This window comes from Falco punctatus (assembly GCF_963210335.1).
Source record: "Falco punctatus genome assembly, chromosome: 8".
NCBI classification, from domain to species: domain Eukaryota; kingdom Metazoa; phylum Chordata; class Aves; order Falconiformes; family Falconidae; genus Falco; species Falco punctatus.
The window spans coordinates 14,898,796-14,923,964 of record NC_137588.1 but is presented as its reverse complement, the minus strand read 5'-3'; the positions used below and the strand labels follow the sequence as shown (position 1 = coordinate 14,923,964).

At 41.1% G+C, this 25,169-nt stretch overlaps 1 protein-coding gene across 5 annotated transcripts in view; it reads left to right on the top strand.

Moving 5' to 3' along the window:
* PARD3B (par-3 family cell polarity regulator beta) overlaps positions 1-25,169 on the top strand; it is a 412,825-nt gene that overhangs the window by 375,227 nt on the left and 12,429 nt on the right. For all 5 annotated transcript variants that reach the window (XM_080400254.1, XM_080400256.1, XM_080400255.1 and 2 more), the window contains one exon: positions 6,544-6,623. In XM_080400254.1, coding sequence (XP_080256380.1) covers positions 6,544-6,623 — 80 coding nt within the window. The remainder of the gene's footprint in view (positions 1-6,543; positions 6,624-25,169) is intronic.

Here is a 25,169-nt window from a genome sequence, read left to right as displayed (position 1 = left end):
ATGCAACTTAATTAAAGCAAATTATAGATAGATACATCTATAAATAAGATATTAAAGTGCGCTGCTGAATATGATAATTGCTGCATATTTAGCAATCAGCGTGTGTGTTCTGCTTTTGCCAGGAGGGATTTCTTTCAGTGGAATCAATGGAGCTTTATTAAAAACCATCCAAATTAGAGGGAGAAATGATGAGTGTTATAATAACGCAAAATCACTGTTTCAACTTTCATTGCAAAACCAGGAAAGCAAAATACATCCCTCTTTGTGTATGTTAGGAAAACATCAGGAAAATTCTTTTGAATCATGGACACTGGTAGAATTTTTAATTTTTACCTTTTGATGCAAAACATAAAAAAGCTGGATGGAGGAAAACATGTTTTTTGTGCTGGAGGTCTTGGAGAGTGGGATAATTACGGTATCACAGCAGTAAGGAATTAAGAAGACCCCTTCGATCAGCTTCCTCCATTTCACATGGAACATCCAGCTCACTGCTGTACATAACCCACCTCTGTTTTAACAGCTCAAGAAGTGTTCGTGAATCAAATTGTGCTCTTAAATTTCACTTGCAGTCCCTAGAACCAAGCAGACTGTTGAAATGCAAAAAATAAAATGGGTGAATTTTGGTGCTTCACCTGTGTACGAAACATTGAGACTGGGGTGTGGAGCAAATCCAGTTTTACCTCTCAGTTTTTCTTCAGTTTTCACTTAATTGAAAACAAAAACCAACTGTGTCTCAGCAGAGGGGAGACCTGAAGGTTAAAGGGCAAATTCCGTTATACCATGGCTCTTTTTGGCATGCTGAATCTCAACCCATGTGATTAGAAACGCTCACAGACAAAAGAAGAGCTTTGAGAACAGAGGTCAAACCAGCATCTGAATCAAGTCCTTTAACAGATGATCACAAGACTGTTGAAAAAAGTACTAAGCAATGCAGCAGTCCTGTGTGCCATGTTTATACACAGACTTTAAGGCAAAAAGAAGAACTGGGTGGCATTTTCAAAGCACTTGGGTGATGGCAGAGCACATGCCTTGCTCTGCAGCCTTCCTGGGATGGCCTCTGTTTTTTAGTGCATGTCAGTCATAAAATACAATAGTAGTACCGTGCCATTTTTTATGGGAAGAAAACTACAATGCGCAAGCTCAAGTGATTTTCCTGAGTGTACACAGTGAATAAATGAGAAAGTTAGGAGTCCCAGGACTCCTGTCTTCATAAGCTCTTCCTGATCTCCCATAATTTTAATTCAGGCATGACTCAATGGAGTCATCAGTGTTTTGCACTGGGTTCACAAACACATAGCTAAAATCACATCAGCCTTGATGAAGTTATGCTATTGCTACTTAGCTGGTGGGAAGCGCACACACCCCATTTTCTTTCTGATCTTAATAATTGAAATGTTTGGAGGAGGTTTATTGTTCAGAAGTGGGTGAAACGAAGGGTTAAAAATAAAAATTAAACAGGCAAAGGAGTTGTTTAGCGTGTAAGTGAAAAATGAATGAGCCTGAATGCAACACCCACTTTGTATTATTCCTTTTTAAGAATGTGAAACTTCTGACTCTGAGTGGTGCTTTTTCTGCAGCTAGTTAAGCTTTAAACAATTTTTTTAACAAACTGATCAAAGTTTCCTATATGCACCTCTAAATAAAATACCTGCAGGAGAGGGAACGGCGACTGCAGCTTTCTGAGACAGCCACCCTGAAAATGGCTTTGCATCATTCTTTTCCTTATGAGAAGTACCCATGGTCTTGAGTCTTCAGTGTGCCAGCTTCACCTGGATGGACCTGGAACAGGGCGCTCGGGTAGCTCAGGCAGGAATTTGTGAGAGGAGGTAGAACCCCAGCAAAAACACACTGTCCTGTGGAATGTGTCCTCACTGCTAGGGGCAGGGAGTTGCTGCTGTCTTTTGTTCGCAGTGTGGTAGCTCTCACCTTGAGCTGTGTGAGAATGCATAAGAAAAAGTTGATTCTGGGTTTATGAAGCCTAAACTTTAAAAATAATCACTCTGGTTGTTCATACCGCAATGGCTGCCCAACCCCAAACACCCTGATCCATATGAAAGGGGCAAGGCAAGCTTTCATGCTAGCAGCTCGTCTTTTAGCCTTTCACAAATGCTCCAGGAGGCAGTGATTGTAAGGCAGGTGAGGAGGAATGAAATGCAGTGTCTCCTGGGAACAAACACAGCCTCTTGCACTTTCTTGCACAGTTTTCAAGGTAGTCCCAAGCTTCAGGATGAAATGAGTCCTTTCTCTGCTCTTAAAGAATTGTTCTTCTGCAGCCCCAGAATTTTCCTGCGGGCAAATCCTAGACTTGCTTCTAGATACCTGCCTGCAGGTATACTCTACTTATGCCTTAAAATTTATTTGCAAATATTTGAATGCTCTAAGATATTTGTTTCTGGCTTGATCTACAAGTGCATGTTCACATAATTTGTTATGTTTTTTTCCTAGGGAGAACTGGCAGGTTAGAGATACTAGCTTACCACTTCCCTGTATTAGAAAACTCCTCGAAGTGCTGTGTTTGCCAGGGATACAGCTCGCACTGACACCTGCGCAGCTTTTGTTTTCTCTTTTTCTTTCCAGTTGCTTTCCCTTTCTGTTTTTGATCTGCATGTGAAACTATGCCTCTTTCTACAGTTTTCTGTCCTGAAGCAAATGTGAATTCCACTTGTCCAGGGAAGTGGAGGGACCCCCAGCCTGTGCTTGTTATTCTGCCTTTTGGCCCTTCACATTGGTCCCCTGCTGAAAGCTGTGGACTGAGCAAGGAGAGCAGCGCACCGTGCCTGCATCACTCTTCAGTCTGTGCTTCCCCCAGCCTGGCTCTGCCTCGGGGGACTGGCAGGGGTTTAATTAAAGATGCAGGGGTGTTACAGGGTTTTCTCTGAAGTGATGCATTTCTATCACAGAAATTTTGTTTGCTAGTGGAAATTACTGGGGGGGGGGGCGGGTTTAAAAGAGACTTGAACAGCAAAAATATTACTAGCTATGTAGAAGAAAATATCGTTCTGGCACACAGAAAATCCTGACTGTGAAGGCACTGAGTTATATGGATGCAGTGTCTTGCCTGTTTGTCTGGTACTTTGTTTCCAGGTGTGGCCAGTGCTATGTGCTTCAGAGAATTCATTGGGATTCCCAAAGGGACGATCAGGAGAATAATGTGCTGGTACAGAGGCTTCTGCCTGCTCTCCCTTTCAGGGGACGGCTGACTCTGTGAGGCTTTACCTCTCTTCAGCCTGTCAAAGGCTTTTCTGTCTTCTGCTGAGCTGGTGCTAGTTGTTCTGATTCATATGTGTGTCCGGTTTGTTAATCTTCCATTCTACAAAGGGCTTGGCCATACCAATACTTCGCAACAGTTAAGTTTCATGAATTGTTTGCTGTTGTTTTTTGACAAAGATAGCATTTCGTTTTCTCAGTTTAAGCATGCTGCTCTTTTAATTGCACTGATGGGATGATGTCTGTTTCTGTGTTTATCTCTACCTCATTATTTTTGCATATTCATGTTTTGCTTGTTAGTTGAGGCCGCTCTAGACTAAGAGATGATCGCTTCATAATGATGGCTCTTATTTAAGTTGATGTCGTTAATTTAAACCCTAAAAATACAGGAGCATGTTTTGGATCATTCTTTCTGTTGTGCATTACCATACATTTGTGAAACATGCATTTCATCTACTGTTGTGCTCTTTCTTTACTGATTGGGGTGTTGGGTCTCAAAAGCTCTTCCAGCTGCCTCTGATATGGACTCAACTAAGTAATGCACCTTCTATCATCTCCAGTGCCTCACTGGTCACCTCATGGCCAGTGTCTATTTGGCTTTGATAGGATTTCCAGGTTTTAATGCTTTTTTATTAAGGTTACTGTTTGCTCACCTAAATATTTTGTGATTATTAACTATGTAGTTAAAACCTCTGCACCTGGACTGAGGGCCAGCTTTGTACGTTGTGTTTCAGGGAAGGAGGAGAAGCTGGAATATTTCGATCTCATTAGTTAGTGCCTTTCGTGCTGATTTTTAGCTTAGTTTGTGGTAAAAGACAGCAAGGAACTCTTTGCTTTGACTCCCTCTGAAACAGAAATAACTTCTATGAAGGAGGTGTTTCCATTTTCGCAATTTCTCTTTTCATCGGGGTAGTATTTTATTCCGGGCACCATTTTGCTGGTGGCTGAGCGATGATATGTTTTTACTGTCGCATGGACAGATGGAGAAGGGAAAGGAGAAGAAATGGCTAAGTCTTTAATTAGCCATGCAGAGCCAGACCATGCTTTTCCAGTGCACTGGGGATTTTATATAGGGTGTGGAGACACAGCCGGCTCAACGGATCCAAATTAGCAAAATTGTGTATCCATCGCCAGGGTGTTTCTATGGCAACTGTCTCTCAAATCATATATACAAACAGACCTGGCAGGGGGTATCACCTTCTATTTGGTCTGTAGGAAACCATCAGAAAAGGGGTATTTTCAGGCTGCAAAAAGGCCTCATGATGTAAATATTTTTTACTTTCTGGTGACTGGTAAAACTTTGGGGATCACTGCTCGATGCTGGCGCAGTTCTGGATCTGTTAGTGGTTTTGCACATTGGCTGCCATTACTCCTGGTAGTGTGAGAGTGATCACCAGGAAATTTGCACAGAGTTGTGAATGCACAGTTACCAGGTGCATCCTTGAGCTCACATGCACCTTGCCACTGCACGTAATTAATAGCCTATCTACAGCCACGCAGGTAGGCCGTATACTGCATGGCTTTTGTGCTGAGCAAACCAAATTACACATTTAACTTTTTCCCCCCTCATTCTTCTTCATAAAACAGCAGAAATATGGAGGCTCTTCTTTGACTGCGTACCTGGTGGATTAAGGGAAATTATCAGCCTGATCAAATTAGCAGTGTAAGAACAGCCAAAGTGGCTGTGGCTCTTCACCTAAGCAACTCCATCTGTATAAATTCTCTCTAAATGTCACTTTTTCTGGTGGAAAAAAGGAACGAATGATCCATTTAGCCTACAGCCCTCTTTTTGAAATGTAGGGCAATTATTGTTATTTTTCACTCGTGCAAAGTCAGGCACTGCTAAAGCATGGGTCATGTCAAATCAGAGATGATTATTTCTTGTGGCCATCAGTTCCATGAGGACTCCTTTCTGTTTTGAGTCAGATAAAAGGGAGTTAGCGATAGGCCTGTGCTAAATAATTTGTTTCACTTATGATTATCTTGGAAGTTCAGTAAGTGGCAAGGTGCATAACAGTATTTCTCTAGGAATTCCTAAACCTGCCTAGTGACTCCAAGGGATAGTGCCTCACTGTGCGTTGGGCTTGGCTTATGTAATGACTCCACAAGAGATTGTACGGAGAAGTGTTATGTCAAGACAGGTAACACTTACTACACCAGAGTGCACAACCTTTGCTATAGCAGAAGCTTATATATCTCTTCAGTGAAAATGCCATATTGTGTGTAAATCCAGGACTGACAGAAATGTACTCTAACCTGTAGAATGTGAAAAATGTGTTAATTTTGTTTGTTTTCTCTTTTTCTAATCAGACCTTCGCTGAAAGCTTGGTGTGATTTATTCTTTTCTTTTTAATGAATTGTTAAAAATGTTTGAAAAGGCATTAAATCTTCTTTTCTGCTATTAATCTGTAAAAGGGGAAGGGGATTTTAAATGGCCTCTTAGTATATTGCTTTATAAAACTGCTGATTCTAGCAGCACCAGAATAGGAACACATACTAATGTAGGAAATACTGAAGGCAGTCAGAGCCTCCTGCATTTATGGAGGAAAAGACTAATAGCTCCATTTTAACAAGGCTCTTAACACTTTGGGCCATCAGCAGGCATTGAGTGAGTGAAATTGGGAGAGCTCCTGTGTGCTAAAAGCATTGAAGTTCACCGTTTTGTACCCCAGTTGGAGCCTTCCTGATAGAATTGTGCTCTTCAGCCAACTCCAGTTGCCATCTTGAAAACAAACCAAGTAGCAAGCTGGCATTTTGACCGAGTGCACTAATGCTTCACTTTTGAAATAGCACCAGAGCATGATAAATGCACTTAACTCTCAGTTGGGTACTTAGCTTTGCAGTGGTATTAGGGAAAGTTTTTGGATTTGTGTTAAGAATGAAAACAAAGCCTGTTTATATCACGTTTTATACTTGAGCAAAACACACAAATGAAGAAAAAACGGCAAACTTGGTACTAAGATGCTAGCTTTGATTCAAGTAATTATGCCACTAGAACCAGAAGGGGTGTGCTTAATTAGATTACATCCTCATGTTCCTGGATTCTAGGAGGAAGGCCAGCCAGGAAAGGAGAGAGAGTATCCTAGCTAGCACACAGAGGAGGAAAAGACTCTGAAGATTGTACGTGTTCTAAACAGTTCTTTGATATGGAAGCCTTTCTTGTTAGCGGTGATAAGATTATGTATGGGATTTGGAGCTTCTTTGAGCCCCTGCCTCTCTTTTGTTGAGTTTGGCATGTTGCAGCATCGTGTGTCTTCTGCTTATCGTTTTGAGATGCATTGTTAGTAGCTGAGCTGCATAATTGATCTTCATCTCTAATTACTCTCCTCTCCACAGGTGCCTGGAAAAGGACCAGATGGGAGCTCATACAGTCTTCACTTTGAGGGGATGGAAAGGCAGTATGCATCCTTACCCAGGTACAGCACTGAGCCTCATACACACACTGATCCACCTTCCCTCCGATGGGTAGGGAAATGAGCCCACAGCTGATGTCCGACACCAACATGAGAGATTATTTTGCAGTTTTGTCACCTTTTGCTGCTGATTTAGTGCCGTCTTTATAACTGTACTATTAATTTTGACTTTTGAATTTAAAATAAAAAAGGTTTCTCATTGAACATGTCAGCAAGAGTCATGAGCCATAGGTAGAGAACATGACATTGAGGAAGCTGGCTCTGCAAGGGTTGTAACAGGTTGTAGCAGAGCATAAATGACCGAGTTTATAGCGATATAATCCTAGCTGTCATTGACAGAGTGCTGCTGTGGAAAGCCTCCACTACAGCAGCCACAGCTACTGAAGTCCCGCTATTGCTGCCAGGACTGCCTGACTGGCAGTCCTTTTCCAGTGGAGCATCTCTGTGCTTTAACTGAATGCTGTGGAAATGAGAGTGAATTCTCCGAGGGCTTTTTTTTAATTTTTAATCCTTATCAACTCAATGAAGAGTAATTCTAGTCTGAAACCAGTGGGGCATAACAAAAAAGGAAGCATTTCAGAGAATCAGTCTCATTTCTATGGGAGTTCTAATAGCAGAGTGTAAGATTTAGCAAGCCAGAAAGGGGAGTGAGAGGATGCTGTAAGAGGTAATGGAAAGCAGTGGAAGGAAAACAAAAATAGAAGAATATTGCCCCTTTAGAACTAAAGGTCTGGAAAGGACCTTAGAGGGATTGTCCAGTCCACTTCTCCGGACCTACAAGCAAGATAATTTGTAAAAAGTAAAGCAAAACTAGCTATTTCCAAGCCAGAAATTCTTGATTTCTTCACAGTGGAGTAGTAAAAAAGCTGGCTTTTAGAAAAACAGTGAATAGTTTCTTTTTGCTTCTTTTTCCACTGAGCTATTTACATTCAAAAGTGTCACTGGAGAGATTGATTGATAAATATGTAATGCTGTGTCCAATTCCAGATGAAAATACAAAGAATATCTTCCTTTTGGAAACCGATATATAAAGGCTGTCTCACAAAACATTGTTGGATGTTTGTAGGCATTTTTAATGTACATAGTTTCTAAACCAAAGGCCAAAGGATGTGTCTGTAGTTTAGTTACTGTCTTCAAACAATATATGTGTCAGCCATCATTTTGGAAATTCGTCCTGTGTGGTAACTGGCTTTCCTAACAGAAGCCTGCTTTCCAGCAGCTTGTCCTGTATGTATTTCTTGACTGACTGTGGATATTTCTTCCTCTCCTTGGTAAATAGCCATCTTTTTTCATAGTCCTCCAACACTCGTGTCTCCTGTCATGCCTTTAGCAGTGATTTTTGCAGGTTAGTTAGCTGTAGTTTAGTTACATACACGCTTTCTAATCTATTTTAAACTTCTATCTTGTTGAGTACTTGTGGATTACAAGATTAAATTAGCAGTTGGTGCCCAATGTAACTGTATATGAGTTTTCGTATTCCTGTGTCATCTGTCCTTTTATCTGTTTTCCCTTCAAGCTAACCAACCTTATTTTTTCAATCCTTTAAAATGGAAGCTTCCCAGTGAAGTAACTTCCATTACCCAGAGTTCTTTTTATTTCACTGGTGTTCCTTCAAGCAAGGATGACCAGAAGCGAGCGCAACAGTGCAGATGCAGATGTGCCCTTGCAGTATTCTCTGTATTCCTTCTGTCCTGTTCCTTTTCAAACCCACTGCATCCTCGACATGTCCCCTAGGTGTGTGTAATGCTCACCTCTGCACCCTGTGTTTTTGTGGTGGTGTTTTTTTTTTTTAAAAAAAAGGTAGGTCTGTCTGAATCAGGTCATGAATTTCACTTCTTCCCAAAACCTCCATTTAGCTTGCTAGAAACGTGACTCTCCAGCTCTTACGACAGGTTTGAGTATTTAGCTGGCCGGGACTCGCCATTTAGGAAGTCATCCAAACATTCAATAAGCTTTTCAAGATCGGTGTGAAGAGTGTCATTTCTTTCGGTGCTTAAGAAGATTATGCTGGAAGTGAGAGGGCATGCACTTCAGCGGGGTGGTGTGTGCTTCCTGACCTGAACGCTCGCACTGCCGCACAGCCGCCGTGCCACTGCTGCGGCTCCAGAGGGTTTCCACCCTGGCAGGAGCAGAGCTTTGGAAGAGCACACCTTCGGGTGTGCCTCGGTCCAGCAAGTGGCTGCTGCATTTTATACTTAGGTTTTGTAAGTTTCGCGGTTTCACGTTACTGCAGTAATTAAGCGCTGGCAGTCACAAATGACTAGATTGCTACAGTGAAGTCTAAATCCAGAAGAAGGGGATGCAGTCTCATTGCCAGCCACTAATGGAAATGAGTGATTTCTTTTGTTCTTGTGGCTGACTGCCCAGGAGTATAGAGGAATCCAGGTAAAAAACCACCCATTTGCCAACCTGTTCTCAGTGGAGGATGCATGAATGCTACTGTAATGGGCAGCATTATTAAACAAAAAAAAAGAGAAAGAAATAGGAAGGTAAAAAGAAATACAGAGGGTAGTATTTCGTCAGAGAGCAGCTTTCTTCCCCCCAGCATTCTAGTACTGGTTCATGGTTTCCTGCCCTTGGGTTTATTCCCCTCCCTGTCTTGTCCTGTCCTCATCTTGCTCCAACCACTGAGGTGCATTTGGTATGGATGTGGGATATAATGGTCTGCACACTTAGCCATGTAAAGTCCAGTTTAGTAAGAGATACTCAGGGTTCAGGTGAGGGTTGTAGATGCTGGGAAACAGATTCTTACTGCAACATTGTGTTGAGTCCAGGAGGATACAGCCTTTGCCTGCTGCTCTGGTGTGGCACACACAAGGAAAAGTGCTTGGAGTGCAGCCAGGTTTACTGTATGAGGAGGGAGGAGGGAATCTGTACTATATCGAGAGTAGCTGGGACCTACGCAGTGAAACTGTTCTGCTTACCTGGAAGCCAGCAGGAGTCATGCCAGTGTGTGTGGGCATGGATAAATTGCATGAGAGAGCTTTGGTTTTCCTCCCCACTGGAAAAGAAGGAGGAATAATCACATGCCAGATAGCTTTATGACTGTCTGGTGCCTGTAAGGCAGTACCCTGTTCCTGTGTAAAGGCACACATCCTTCATGAAGGAGTCAGGTTGCCAGCAGCATCCAAACATATCTGCTGCTGAGTTGTAAAAGTTTTGAAATGTCATTGCTGCTTTGCCCTTTTGTTTTGTATTTTTCTGTCTTTGTCTGAAGCTGCTAATTTAAGCCTAGATATTATGGGCCAAATTCATTTTTGTGTTTGGCCTATTTGAATACAAATTCAAATGTGTATTTGAAGAATTTAGCTATGTCAAATGTGCTTGCCTTTTCAGTAGATGCAGCAGGAAATCCAGTGCCCCAGTCTCACTGAGCTCATTGACACCCTTTTTGCCTTTGAATGGAGGATCTGCTCCTGTGTAAGGTTACATTTTTAATTAAAAGCTGGAAATGGGAAGCAGCAGCCTTTGGAGGAAAGCTTTGTATGTGACTGCCTTAATGACTGGCCAGCTGAGTTCCGTAGTTAAGTTCCTAGGTAAAATAATGCCAATCTGTAGACTTGGTTTGGAAACGTCTACAGAGGCAAACATCTGAATTAGATGATAAGTGGCTGTGGCAGGAGAGTGGCAGCTCTTCATCTCACACTACATTGTGCTGTTCTGTCTGCAGAAAGGCAGCAAAGTGGGAAAGACAGAATGGAAGGCTTTGCAAGAGAGATACAGTTCTTTGCACTCAATACTTACATGTTGCCCTGGGGCTACGGCTAAGTAGTGCTGAGTAGTAGTATTAAGCAATGTTAAATCTTCCTGCTTAGGAGAATGGCTTGATTCTTAAACCTCTTAGCCTCTTCTTTTGGGAAGAGCAGCAAGGCAAGGGTGTGAGAGCCAGAAAAACATTTGTATTTTTCAAACAATTTTTAATGCCTGCTTTTTTGGTGTAATCCAGAATATTTTCCTGATGAAACTATGGAATAGATATGAAGCTGCAGCTGCTGTGTTTGTTCATAGTTTATTTTTGAGCTTGCTCTTGTGTAAGTCTGTCTTAATGTAAATCACAGTCTTGCCAATGGCAGCCTTGTTTGGAGAAATCTCGTGTTCAAGGACACGTTCTTTTCTGTGTTGATGGAAAAGCTGGCTGTGACCAAAAGCAGACTGTCAGACACTGAGACAGGACACTGGTGACATGATGAGCGTAGATTAGAAAGCTCAGCCATCTTCCTGGTAAGAAATGCTGATTCCAAAGGAAAGCTAAAATCCAGACTTTCTCTGGAATCCTCATGTTACTGAAAAACGTGTGTTTTTGTTGAGAAAAGGGGTGGAGCTGGAAAGGCAGGAAGAGTCTTAGGAAATAACTGCTAGCATGGAAAAATGAGTTCAGGCTGTGTAGTTGAGTGGAGCGGTATTGCTGTGGCTGGGAGGAGACCGCTGAGCAAGCTGGTAAGTGGCTCACAGGAATATCTGTCTTAAATGTAACATGCATCTTAAAACTGGGAAACTTGCAAAGGTATTAAGGAACTAGCCTTGCAGTACAGCAGCAGCATGTAGTCTTGCCGTGCCGGAAGCTTCTCTTCAGGTTGACCATGCAACTTGCACCTCTTAAGGCAGTAGCTAGAAGCAGCACATACTCCACTTCTGGGTAGGAAGCCAGAAAGGACAGTTTTGATCACCTTGCCTGAGCCCTCCAAGACCTTCTACAGTTTTGCGTCAAACTGAATTCCAATTTTGATCTGTCACATTACTTTTATAAATGTATTTAGAAAAAGCATCTAACCTCAAATTTAAATGTCACATTGTGGAAAATTCATTACATTCTTCAAAAGTTAATTATTTTACTGTTTAAAAAGATTATGCCTTTTTTATTTTTTTCTTAAGTCTGAAATTACCCAATTTCAGTTTCTAGATACCGTGGTAAATATTTTTTCTGCTAGATTTAAGAGCCAAGCCCGCAAAAAGCTTCCCTTTCAGTATTTCTATGCAGTGATCATTTATGTTATCTTTTAGCCTCCCTTTCAATAAATTAGCACTTAGATCTTACACTATAGAGCATGAAACAGCATTGACTCAAGGGACCGGAGTCCCCATACAGTCAGTTTATGAGGTAGCCTCTAGAGTCGAGTCAAAAACATTTCCAACTCTTTGGATCAAAAGCAAAGTTTCTGTAACTCCTGTGTCACGAAGAGATAAGATTCCTCAAACAGAAGGAATGGATTACTTGGCAAGTTTCATTAGTTTTTTCTTGCACTTGAGTGTTCCTGCCTTTATTTTACTAACCAAGTTTATTTCAAAATGCAGGATTTCTGTAATTTAGTCGAATCCCAAAAACATCATCAGAAAGTGACTTAGCACTAATGACAAGAAAACGTTGCCTGTTAAATAAGTCATCATTACCATTGTCTAGCAGAATCTGAAATTAATATACTGATATAACTTAAATATATATAGTGTGTGTTTTCCTAGTTAACAAAAAGAAATCACAATTTTAGTGCAGATTATAATTAGCTGTAAATCACCTTGTCAGAGCAGTCCCAACCTATGGGAACTGACTAACCAAGGATCACAGATGAAAAAGCAAGGTTTAAAATCAATTATTTAAATCAAAATTCCCTGCTTGTTGGTTTAACTTATTCCATCCCATGTTGAAAAAATCTGTCCCTCTTCTCATTTTGTGTACTTCGTTTACCTTCTTCCTTGACATTCCACAGTACTTTATGCAGCATTGACGCAGCAGTGCAGTAGTGATTATAGCCATCAGCTGAGGGATGTGATGTTCGGGTTGTTTTTTGATGTTGACCCATCTGCACTGACCAAGTGCCATGCAGTGGCACAGTGGTTCATAGTAACAGTGTTGCTCTGTCCCATAATACTGCTGCTGTTCTGCCAAGTTTTGTTCCAGTGACCTTCTTAGCGCTCAGAAACTTCTTAGCCATAGTCTGCCTCTCAGTTTTCCACGGTTCCTCTCTTTGGTGGACTTCATTACATGGCTCTACTGAATTTGTGTTTGGGGTTTTTTTAGCTCAAAATTACGCTTTATGGCAGGCAGGGGGTGGCAATGCTGATGCAGACTGCAGGTGTCACAGGGAATGCCATTGCTGCCTTGTAGCACTGTTTAAATTGGAGCATCATTCGCCTGGTTAAAAAAAGCATCTGCAGATATATTTTTATAAAGGGGGGGGGGGAGTTTGCCAAAACTTTAGTGGCAGTGAAATTATTATCAGCCCAGTACAGAATCACCAAAGTTATGGTCTGTCAGTGAAACCGCATTGCTGGACATATGCAGTTACAAAGCAAATCTAATAACTTTTGATGCATAAAGTAATACACAATATTTTTAGTAATGCCCAGATTTTCCCTTCAAAGTGGTAGAAAACAGTGACGGGCAGGATGATGGGAAAATATTCTGTATTTCCAGGTAGCTGGAAAAAGTCTGTATCTCCGCCAATTCTCATATTGATTAAAATTAAAAGAGGGTCAAGAGAAAGATTTGAGAACTAATTGTGAGTGGTCTTTTTTAATTTTTCAAAACTAACCATTATTTTTTTTTAATATTCCCCTGACATAACTGCAAAGATAAGACTTGATGAATTGGAGTCTTACATAGGATTAGAGCTAAGTAGGGCACAAACATGAATGGCCCACCTAATTTCATCATCCTAGTCATGTGAAATGTAAGTAATATTCAAACAATGTGTTCTACAGTATACTTGATTATTAACTTTCTCTTCTGTTTTAATCACCTAAAGTAGTATCAGTAACTCAGGAATATTTTTTAAATATTATTTTTATCTTGACAGCTGTACTTTCATTGAAAATGCAGCAAAATCTTGTCTGTATATATCTTCCAGGGTGGTGATCTAATTATAAATGAAATGTGTATGGTTTTAGTTGGGTCTTAAGTCCTGGCAGATGAATTTAGAGTCGGGTTTAATGGAAATACTGGTCCTACTCAAGGACCTCCAAGTTACATTGCAATAAATAGCCACGGTGAAATACGGGCAAAGAAGCTCATTCTTACATGCTAGAGCACAAGCTTGGGAACCAAGGTGGTGTGTTCATTAAAAAATTAGCCTATATCCGATATCAAACAGTGTAAGATTTACTTAACTAACTTCACTTAACTCTGCAAGATAATAAAACTGAGTGCTGTGGAAACTGCCCAGTGTCTCTGAGATGTCAGGGAGGTAATTGTATTTCAAGGAGGACAGCATCCAAATCCATAGCAGGACACCAGATTTGTGATACATACGTGCAGCAGAAAGCTGGAAGTGCCTTGTTGCAACTTGTTCTGGTTTATCTCAGTTTCAGTTCCTCTGCTGCAGTGTGCCATGGTATTAATATCACCTCAGTGTTGTATGTGAAGTCTGAAGGCTTTTTTTGTGTATGTTGTTGAAATACATTTGTCCAGTAACGTGCAGAGTTTATAAATAACTTGTGTGTACCTTCTACAGGGAGTCTTGGGCATTAAAAGCAGAGCAGGTGGGAAAGAATCAGTGTACTGTAGAAGTTTTAAAACATGGTCTTGTGTCTTTCTCTTAAGACTTGCTGAAAGGAGGAAAGAAAATTTTTAACAGGATCACAATTACAGAAATCTCTATGGTGAATTCAAAAGGAAGGAGATTTGGTTGTAAAACATACCTCCAGCTTTCTAATAAAGTAGAAATATCACTTCAAATGAGCAGGATGCCTCTATCCAAACCAAATTAAGTCTTAATACTGAAAAGGTATACTTTAGAAAGTCAGAAAGGTCGAGGTTCATGACATCAAATCATGGATTGCAGCTGGCAGGCTACCTCTATAATTTCCATGGGAATAACTAAAGAAATTTGACCAAAGAAAACGTCTGCAACAAGTAGGACATAGCTTGAAAAGAACACTAAAAGCCAGATGTCCCAGAAGAATACTTTGGAAATGTAGGAGGTAGCAGACGGGGGTGGGTTTTGTCAATTTTTTTAATAAGTCAGTCAACTCCTCACAGCAAAAAACCCAGTTAATACAATGTGGAATAGTTTAAAAGCTAATTAATATTTTGAAACTGAACAGCCAGCTTTTTGCAAGGAGGTACTAGCTGGAGTAAATAAAAATACTTTCAAGTGTCACATTTACAAAAAACATGGATCTGGTATGGATTTTAGTGTATAACCAGGCATAAGGACCTCCCACTCAAACAAAGGGCACCAAGTTCAGCTTAAAAATACAGGAGGTGGAGGAAAATATTGCCTTTGAATAAAAAGGCTTGAATTAATATTATAAAATTTAATGAAGGCATGGAGACATTGCCTCAGAAAAGAAAGCTGTATTAACTATGCCTCCAGTGAGTAAAAGAACAAAACAACTGTTAGGGAACAAAATATTAATGAAAGGAAGAAGTGTCAGTACAAAATGGTTAGGTTGAGAAGAAGGATCTGTGGAAAAAAGATAAGTGAATGCAAATTAAAAAGAAGATCATCAAATTAAAAAAAAAAAAAGCATATATCCCATCCAGTGCATCAACAGAGTGATGTGCTGAGTGAAACCTGGGGAATAAGATTTGTGCTACAAAATGCAAATCTATCCATTGCATTGTTGAGATGGATATTGAAATCACTCAGGAGACCAACAGGCTGGGAAGCTCAGCTGGCTGCTTTATAGGTGCAGATATTTGGAATAAAAACGTTGCTGCTTCTGTTGTGTTATAATTCAGAACTGATCAAAAAGTGTGGACTCTAGGCTGCAAAAATGTGGAAATAAGTTTTTTATTCTGTGAGACAGTGCATTGTAAAATAAGACAACTGCACTGCAGTTCTTGGCTTTGTCTTTCCCTTGATGAATAGGTCTGGAGGTGCGGCTGAAAGGTGGTTGTCAGCAAACATGCTTTAAAAACAGCTAACAAAGGAGAAATGTGGGAAGCCGACAGCATCAGGTGTAAATATATGTGATTTTTGAGGATGTTGGAACAGGATTCTTGAGTGAGCTTCCTGCAGCTCTCACAGGGTTGTGCATGAACCTCCTGTGTTCTATCACAGCTCAGCTAGGTTCCTGTAAGCAAGCAGCAGCTTTGTGATGGCACCAGTTGCTCAGAGCCAGGCTGCAGTTAGTTCTGCATAATCCAGTCAAATCCTTTGTCTCCCTCCAATCTTTGCAAAGCAGGCTCATTAAAAAAAAAAAAAAAAAAAAAAAAATAATCCAGTCAAATCCTTTGTCTCCCTCCAATCTTTGCAAAGCAGGCTCATTAAAAAAAAAAAAAAAAAAAAAAAAGAAACCACACACCACAAACGGGAAAGGTGTTACAAAGAACAAGGAAGTTGTACTGTCATGGTAGCAAGTTTCAAGCTTTTAATGGCAAGCCATTTACAGTGGGTCATTTATAGGTATTCTTATGTATGTATCTAGAAAAAGGAAAGATTATACTGATGAAGCAGGAAAGTGAATTGTATGTGGACAGTCTTAATTGAATGCTGCAAGATAATGATGGGCTGTGAAATCTCAGGAACTCGAAAAATATAGTTCTGGGTTCTTTTACAGACACATAGGGGACAGAGTCGTAAGCACTCAGTGTGCCACCCACTGAGAAATAAGAAACAGGGTGAGGGAGATGTGAGCCATAGAGAAACACAAGAGCAGTGCTTTACGAAGACCTGCAGTTGTTTGTTATCCTTGGTGAAACCCTGCCTTGTGAGAAGAGAGCTTTTATATAAACTGGTGATTAAAGGAAAGAGGTATCTAATTTGGGATTAAGAGAATCACTGAAGAATTTAATAGTAAAATCAGTTGCTAGAGCAGCTGTTTCAACACAGGTCATACAATTGGCAGCCAAACTGCTTCCGTTTCGCAAGTAGGTGACATATTTAATTTCTCTGCACAGAAGCCTTTTAAACACATATCAAGAGAATATTCTAAATTCTAGAGATTTTTGTCCAACTTTCTTTGCCCATATATTCACCTAAGGCTTTTATGTTGCTTTTCAACTGATACTTTAGAAAGTCATGCTTTGGGTATATTGTTACAGATTGACTAACACTTTATTCTGCCAGAAATATTGTAGAAGCTAGTGTAAGCCTGACCAATAATCCATGGACATATTCATACCAGTTGCAGTCAGCAGTCAATTTAGACTGAGATGTGATCACTGTTAGAACATATTCCTTCATTTCTTTGCTGTATGGGTCAGTCTGGTAGTAATTTGGTAAACTCTGATGAGGTTATTTGTTTTTTCCCCAGGAACTCTGTCCACCAATGTTAGCAGTCTCTGTCTGTATTTTGGGGATCCTAGAAAAAGGAATATATCTTTGCCTGCTTTGTATGTTCTTCTCCACCCCATTCCATCTTACCACAGATACAAGTGAAGTAAAAGTAGGACTTAAAAATTAATGTAATTCAAGGTTGTTGAAGAATTACAAATATTCAGATCACTAGTGGTTACGGACCAGTAACTTTGTTAAGAGGAAGCATGGAGCTAAAACTCCTGTTGTACTCTGTTAAAGAAAATTAATTCCTGCTTTCTTAAGCATCTTTACCCTCATCTCCAGGCTTGGAAAAGATGGCATTGTTCTAGCGTTTAATAGTTATGTAAATTAGCACTAATTTTGTCACTTAGCACCTGTACAAATTTTCTACGAGAACAGCTCTTTAAAATTTGGTATAAACAAAGCACAAGATGCACAGTGATACTGTTCTTTTGTCGATAATTATTTGGGAAAATCTGCATAAGCTATTGTCATGGATATGCCAGAAACACGCTAGCAAAACTTTGTAGGTGTGTGGTACACAGGCCATTAGTCAGACTTTCAGCAAGCTTTATTTAAGAAATATATTAAATACCATAATGCATATGCTAAAAACCACATCTTTATAGTAATGGTAGTGTCTTTGCTGTACTCAAAAACTTTGTCTGTCAAACATAACTTAATCTGGCTATAGAGATGCTGACAGAACTCATACCTTCTGCCTGGTATTGCTGTAGCCTCCACTGCTGCACTCTGTTCCGTGTGGGCAGGTGAGATCCTACAGCTATTGGAATAAGTATTAGTTTAAAGAGTTATTCTGCTTTGATTAACCATTCGATGAGGGGGGAAATGACAGGGGGGAGAGTGCCTAAGGAATCTCTCTCTGCTTCAGGCCTCCTGCCCACCAGGATGCATTTAAATGTTCGAGCAGTGATGAGGTGAGGAGTCATGTAAACTGGAAACTGTTCCTCAAGTCACCGTCTTCTCTCTGTTCACAGAGTAATTGATAGCTCATGTGCTTGCAACAGCTGAAAAAACAGCAGAACATGGAAACACATCCACTGTATAACATACATGGGAAGCAAGAGGAGGAGGAGAGTGTTAACTCTAATAGAAAGTGAATTATCTGCCATTTTTGTTCCGCTCCAGGTGTAATTCAGCAAGGAGATTGGATCTGTGCATTAGACAGTCTGAGACAGCACCTTGGAAATTGGCAGCCAGTTCCAGGCAGAGAGGGCAGTAAATGTGTGAATAAAACCCAGCCCAGGTTACCAAGTAAAATCCCGAGCCAGTGGAGGTGCTCGGATGTTGAGTAGCTGGCTCTTTTCTTCATTTAGAGAAGAAAAATTGCCTTTGTTTTCCAGGTGAAGTACTTTGAGAGTAGTCTGTTGTAGATCATGACAAAACCTGGCAAACAAAACCAATCTCGGCAGGCTTTCACAGTTGAAAATCCATGTGAATGGCTTTTTGCTTGGATCTAGTGTTAGTGTGCTGTTGTACATACCCATGTGTCACCAGGTTTTGGTTCCTCATTTAGCATTTTTGTTGTGAATTTTGGCTCGGTCTAAGATGTTATGCTTTAAAGAAAAGGAATATTTGATTACTAAAAACTGAGATGTCTTCAGTATAAAAAGAATGTATTTTTAGAAGTATGGTATGGTCACAGTTTTTCCCTTTGTTTTGCTTTCTTGAAGAGGTAATAGATACGCTTTTGAACTGAAATCAACCATCCAAAACAATAGCTGGGACAAAACGAGTCGAAGAAAGGACATACTAGCAGTCTTTCCAAAGATCCTCAAACAGCAAACACACTTTATAACTATATGTAAAGCAATTAAAGATTTCCAAAATCAGTTAAAAGCTTTAAGGATTCCAGCAGCTGTGCTCAGAAATCCTGTGTGGCTTTGCTGCGCGTACTGTTTCTTACAGGCAGACTCGACTTCTGGTAGTCCTCTGATTAGCTTTGATGGGGTCTCTGAAGGCATCTGAGTTTCTCACTGCCTAGGGAATTAGGCTGAATTTAGGCTGCCTGAATACACCCGTGCTGGTTTTGAGCATTTTCTGTAAGGATACCGTGTGGTATGCGGCAGCCCCCTCTGGAATGGCAAGTGGAAGCAGCTCAGCGGAACAGGCTGTGCTGCGGTACTGACTGCACCACGCTCTATGGCAGAAAGCAAAGAGCAGATCTGTTTGAGATGAAAGGAAGTGTGTTTTTTTTTTTAAAAAAAAAAAAAGCCAACAACAAAAAAAACCACAAATTCAATTAGTGAGTTGAAATTGAGTTGGGGTTTACAGCTTGAATTTTTAGGCCCAGATCCATCAGAGCACTTAAGCACCTGCTTTACCTTGAATACATTTTGTTTTTCAATAGCAATCATTTGCCTCGCTATCAGAGGCCTCCAGGAAACCTGGACTTAAACGTAGGGGAAGGATGGCAGACAGTCAGTGGTACTTAAGAGAAATTTTACTTTTTCACTACCTGCACTTTCTGTGGCTTAAATAATGCCTCCTTAACGTTGCCGTAATGCAATGCTTTTTGCTAAATACCCTGTAAATAATATCAGGAAAGATTATTTAATGAATAATCTGACTTTTTCTTTGAAGAGACTTGTTACTGATCTTAACCTGGAATCTCTTTAGTATTACTGAGGGGAGTAGCAACCTTAATGTCATTTTGGTTTTGATTTCTTTGTGTGAAGGGCTGAAAGCTCTCCCTTCTCTCTCATCACCAAACATCTGAGGAAAGCTCTGTTATTGAGAGATTACTGCAGTGGTCCTTGGTCTTAGAGAGATTTCATCAGAAACATTTCGTTTTTAATGGACAATGGAAAACGTTCAGCTGTCCATTATTACACTTCTTTGTACACAGTCTAAAAATATAAATGGAAATTATAATTACATCTGTAATTCTGGGTCCCAGCTGAAATCACTTTAATCCCGATGTGAAAAAAAAAATCAATACAGAACCCTTAACCCTGGTCTTTTCCTGCTTAGACATTTCATTTTCAGTTGTACTAGTTTATACCACAAGTTTTATAAGTTTTTCAGGGGACTTTAGTGTACAGAGACTATTTTGCATCCTCAGATAGTATTGCTGCTTTGTGCTTTGCTGACTTAGAAACTGGAATGTTCTTCTTGAGTAATGGTTTATATTGTAGCTGCTTGATATGACAGGAGATTTCTCCCTTTTACTTTGTGATCATTAAAAAAAGAGGTGCCTTTGAAATGTTGCAGAGTTCTTTTAAAGAAAATCCCATTTTACTGAAAGTAGAATTACACTTATTTTCGTTAAAGAGGAACCCAAGTCAGCATTCAAGATTTAACATTGTGGTTTGGAAAAGATGTCATTCTCAACTCACCATAGGTTCTCTCTACTATATTGTGCTTTTTTCCTATGGGATTCAAACAGTAGGTCTGTCAAATATTATCGTTGTTGGGGTTTTTTTACAACCAACATCTATAAGTACAGACATGCCAACAAGTGTTTTGTGTTTCTGAAACCTGCACCTTTCTGCAAACCTGGACCTAGACTAATAGTTGCTTTGGTTTGAGTTGGCTTCTGGGGAGGAAAGGAGAAGTTGTTATGCCGTAAGGCTTATGCAGACTATTAATTGTCTGCTAATTACAGCTTCTCCTGAAGCATCTGGTTCTGGTGATAGTCAAAGACATGATACTGCAGTTTAGGGCACACTCTGTTACATTGCCCCACTTGCCACACTATTAATAATCATAAATGTAACATCCATGTAGCAGAGGTGTGCTGTTCATCTGGTAGATGTCTTGTTTCTTAGTAATTGCATATATGTATCCCTCTAGATCATGAGGACTCAAAAGTAAAAAATAAATGAACTACATTTTGGCCAGTCTTTTCTCTGAATACGTGAAAGACACAATTGAAAAGGAATGTTTCCACGTGGAGTGAGGCATTTCAGCAACCCACATCTAGTACTTGAGCTATTTATTTGCTGTCTAAGGCTGTCAGGCTTTAACTTCCTGACTTCGTTCCAGGATACAGATGTCTCATTCTCTCCCTGCCCTCTCCTCCCCTTTCAGATACCATTCTCCTATACAAGAGCCTAATCCAAAGCTCATTGAAATGCTTCCATTGACATCCAGAGGCTTTGGCTGAGGCTGGTTGAGTCTCCGGCACAAAGTTCCTCATCGCATTGAGTTATTCAGTCTTCTCAGCCTGGTATTTAGGCAGAGCACAGGTCTCTTTCCATCTTTACTTCCCTCTGCAAAGTATCTTGATGGTTTTTTTATGAGCATGCCACTTCAAGTCTATCACATCACGCAATCCGAAAATACTTAGAATGATACTGTAGTAGTGACCTTTATTGTTCATTAGTGAATCAGCAGCTAGCTTACTGTGGCTTTAAATGAGCTATATAAATTGGTTGTTTTTTTCAGTGATGATTCCCTTGATTTGAACATACTAGAGCAAAGATAATTGATTGATTCATTATGTAAAAGATTGTTTCAAGTTAGAGGGTGTTTTTATTTTTTTATTTTTTTCCCCCACAGCCAAATTGAGACATGCTGTCTGGAATCTTTGCCAGGTTCTTACCAGGATCAGATCGGGAAGTGCAATTGCTTCTCTTTTTCTCACTGATGGCATGTAGTAGCCTTCCTGGATGGGGTAGGGGTGCCTCTCTGATTGTGGTGGTGTTCGTCATGATCTAAGATGAAGCTACTGACAGCATCAGATCTTGCACATAAGACTACTGCACACTGTAGCCTTTGACACATGACATATATATGTGTTCAAAAGAAACTAAAGTCTATACCTGGTGGTGCTGTCCAAAGCCTCTCTTTGCCTCAACATTGGCTTGCCGCTATCTTCCAGCTGCTGTGCTGTCACCTCTGTAAGGTATCACTGATTAACAGCTGTTGGCATTGCTTCCATTGCTCAAGGATGCAGTGTTTTGGTGTGTCTTTAAAGCATTTTTTTTTCTGTCTTCTGCTGTATGCTCCCACTTCCAGCTTCAGCATCCTGATGTCTTCTGTTCTAGGTATGTGACTAAGCTGATATAACTGTGTTGCCACAGGCTGTGCTTGCTCTCTCTAGAAGGTTGCCATGCTCGAAGAACTTTGCTGTTCCAAATTTTATCTTGTCATCTGGCATGAAGCATGGTGTGCAGATGGCACAGAAGAAATTTGTTTAGAAGCTACATATCTCCTCAGTTACAAGTGTTGGGGGGGGAGGGGGGGAGGATGTACATATGTCTGGGGTGTTGATGATTGCACCAGTTCCCAAAGAGCAAAGGATGCTGCGTGCCCAGGGACCATGCTAAGTAAGTCCTGCTGGATCCATGGTGCTGCCCCAGACCAGGAATGCATGGCAGACAATCACATAGATCTGGTGATGTCTCGTGTCATCTTGGACTCCTTGCAGGCATTGCCAGGGCTGGCGCTGCTGGGGAAGAAACCAAAGAAGAGAACAGTAGCCAGGCCAGGAATGGGAAGTGGCAAAAAAGTGGTGGGAGTCATGGGCTCCAAGAAACCAAACTCAGACCTCGTGGAGGGAGGCAGAGAGGACAGCAGGGGATGTGACATCTCATCGTGTTGTCATGTCTTCCCATCTCCAGCCTGTGGTCTAACATGATGTCCACTGACTTTCAGATTTGTTTTTCTTAAGGAAATGAAGTCCAGCAAATGAAAAGGGTAAGGGGAAGAACTGAGCACAGAAGTGGATGAAAGTCATCAGTCAATTTGTCTTCATCTGTCAGTGGCCCACATAGCTTGTATATATCTATAGGCATTAAAGTCAGTGCCATATATACAAGTAAAACCTCTACCTATGCCCGTAAGGCTGGGTTACGGTGGTTGGGAGCTATATTGTGCGTTTCCTCCATGCTATGTGGTTCAGGTCTCAAAGCACCGTTAGAGTGGTGTATTTGGTAGCAGTGGTGTGTGTGTGTCTCATTCACACACAGCTATTCTGCAGGGCGTGTTGAGGGGGTGTTTGAGGAACTGAGCAGATTCACGGCTGTGTCTCACTTCTCCAGAATCTGCTTCTGCTACCGGAATCTGGTGCGCTAAACCCTCCTCATCTGAGCAAGTCAACAGCCTGTCCCAGGCTGCCGCCTTAGAGAATGGCAGGGACTTTGTAAATAAAGGAAACAATTGAATGATAAGTTCACACTTCAGCACACTGCTTAACAACCTGATAACAGTTAATTACATACAGTATTTTTAAATGCAGCAACAGGGAGATAACTCATGCAGAGATGGAGCACAGGCACTTGGGCCTCACGACTGAAGGTTAACCTTTTACTGCCCATGTCCCTAAAGAGACCAGTGGCTTGCAGCTCTGGATCTCACCAGCTTTGAACATTTACTGGCTAGCAGTGACTCAGGGCCATCCGTGTAGCGTTTGTTCAGCCACAGGTAGGGGCAGGGGGAAGCTGCGCTCAGCCCTGCAACTTGCAGGGCCCAGTTTTGCAAGAGCAACCTGTGCACTGGCAGGCGGGAAATGCAGGGTGGCGAAACAAGGGACATCTTCACCGTGGGCAGCAGGTAGAGCATGTCCAGTCAGCAGTAGCTCCGCTTGCTGCAGCTGCACTGATGTTCGTGTAACTGTAGAAGCTCTTAAGGAAGAAGCCAGCATAAACACAGCTGGAATGGGCTGCTTCGCAGGGCACTCGCAGCCGTCTGCAAGTCACAGCAGCTGCAGTCAGTGCTACTGCGCTCCGGGCACCGGGTGGGACGTTTCCGTCTCTCCTAGCTCGGTGGGATTGAGGGGTTTGACCCTTGTTATTTAAAGCTCAATTTCAGGACATCTGCTGTCAGAGCACCCGCAAAGTTTGTGACTTAATGCAAGTCTAATTAACCGATTTGCCTATCCAAATCTAGAGATTTACACACTTCTGTAGAGGCAGCTGTAAAGTTACAACTTCAGCTGTTTATCATGCCCTGAGCCTTTAAATCTCAATTATTAAAGGTGGTGTTTAATGGCTGGCTGGAAAAGGGGTGGTTACCAGAGTGTTAATGGAGTGCGGCAAGCCAGGAAATCTATAATCTAATGCCTGTATAGAAATGAATGGTTCTAACAAAAGAAAATATACAGGGGGGAGGATGTACTTACAGGCTGTTTGCCTGTTTGGGAGCAAATCAGTACATGAGCAGTAGGGGAACAATGGGGACTGAAATACTGCCTGAAGAAAGAAATAAGAGCTGCTTGTCTTTACGGTCCCCCAAAAAGCAGCTATCATTCTCCTCTGGATCTTGAGCTTTGCCTTTGTTCCACAGGGGAAAAAAAAAGAATGACACATCTCGGTGAGTTTAACAGAATGTCTGGACCCAGAAAGAAATGAAATGGAGGGAAAAATAACCAGCTACAATCGGTTTCAAAAATCATTTTCCTTTTTTATTGAAGCATGGTTTTACTACCCAGTTTGTGCCATTGGAGGCAGAATTGACAGCCATGCTTCATCATGGCAATGGGAGAAAACGCTGGAAGGAATGCTTTAATTTAAATGAGAGATACTTTGGGAAAAAAAAAAAAAGCCTAAAAGCTTGGTAATAACATTAATAACCACTTCTTACCGGTTTTTACTAGCCCACTAAAGATCAGACAGCGTGTTAAGATCCCAGCAGCTGAATAGCAAAGACCTGGGTGCAGGTTGTTATTACTTAGGAAGGTTCTTTTAATGATTTCTGTTATTTGTTGAAAATAATTTGAACAGCACAGCTGAATAATCACCATGCTTTAAATTCATTTCACGTGAAAAATGAGAACAGGATAGAATTTGGGTTTATGTGTCTTTGGAAGCACTTTACAAAAGCAGCATGGATAGCAGTAGCGCTGTGAATGGTTAGGCGAAGGGAGGAGGCTTCCTTGCTTGGGAGGAGTTCTCCAGGAGCCTGAGCAGTGTGTTTGTTTCCTTTTGAGAGAGGGATTTTGGTAGGCAGCAGAATTTCTTTTAAATCAAATTAAAATCTCCTGAACCACCACAGGACCTTTAATTTCTACCCTGATAGCCTCCAAGAAAGCACGGATCGGCAGTAGAGGTTTGGGTGAGACAGAGATCTGGGTAGTATTTCTGGCTTTTGTGCTTGGGCCAGCATTGTGGTCTCACCTCTGGGTCTCTCCCTTCTCATTGCTTGCCTGCTCTTGAGGGACGTAGCTGGCTCTTCTCGTGGCAGGGATAGCGGGGCCCCCACGTCCTTTGGAGCTATTGCACGTTCTACTGTAACGCAGTAGAAATACTGCTGTAAGATGCCACTTCATCTTGCCCCAGTGGCAGTTCTGCATGCGTTCAGTACTTCTTCATATTAGTTTGAATCTGCATTGAAATGCAAAATTCAGCTGAGAAACTGAAACATTCACTTCTCTTGCTGGCCTAAG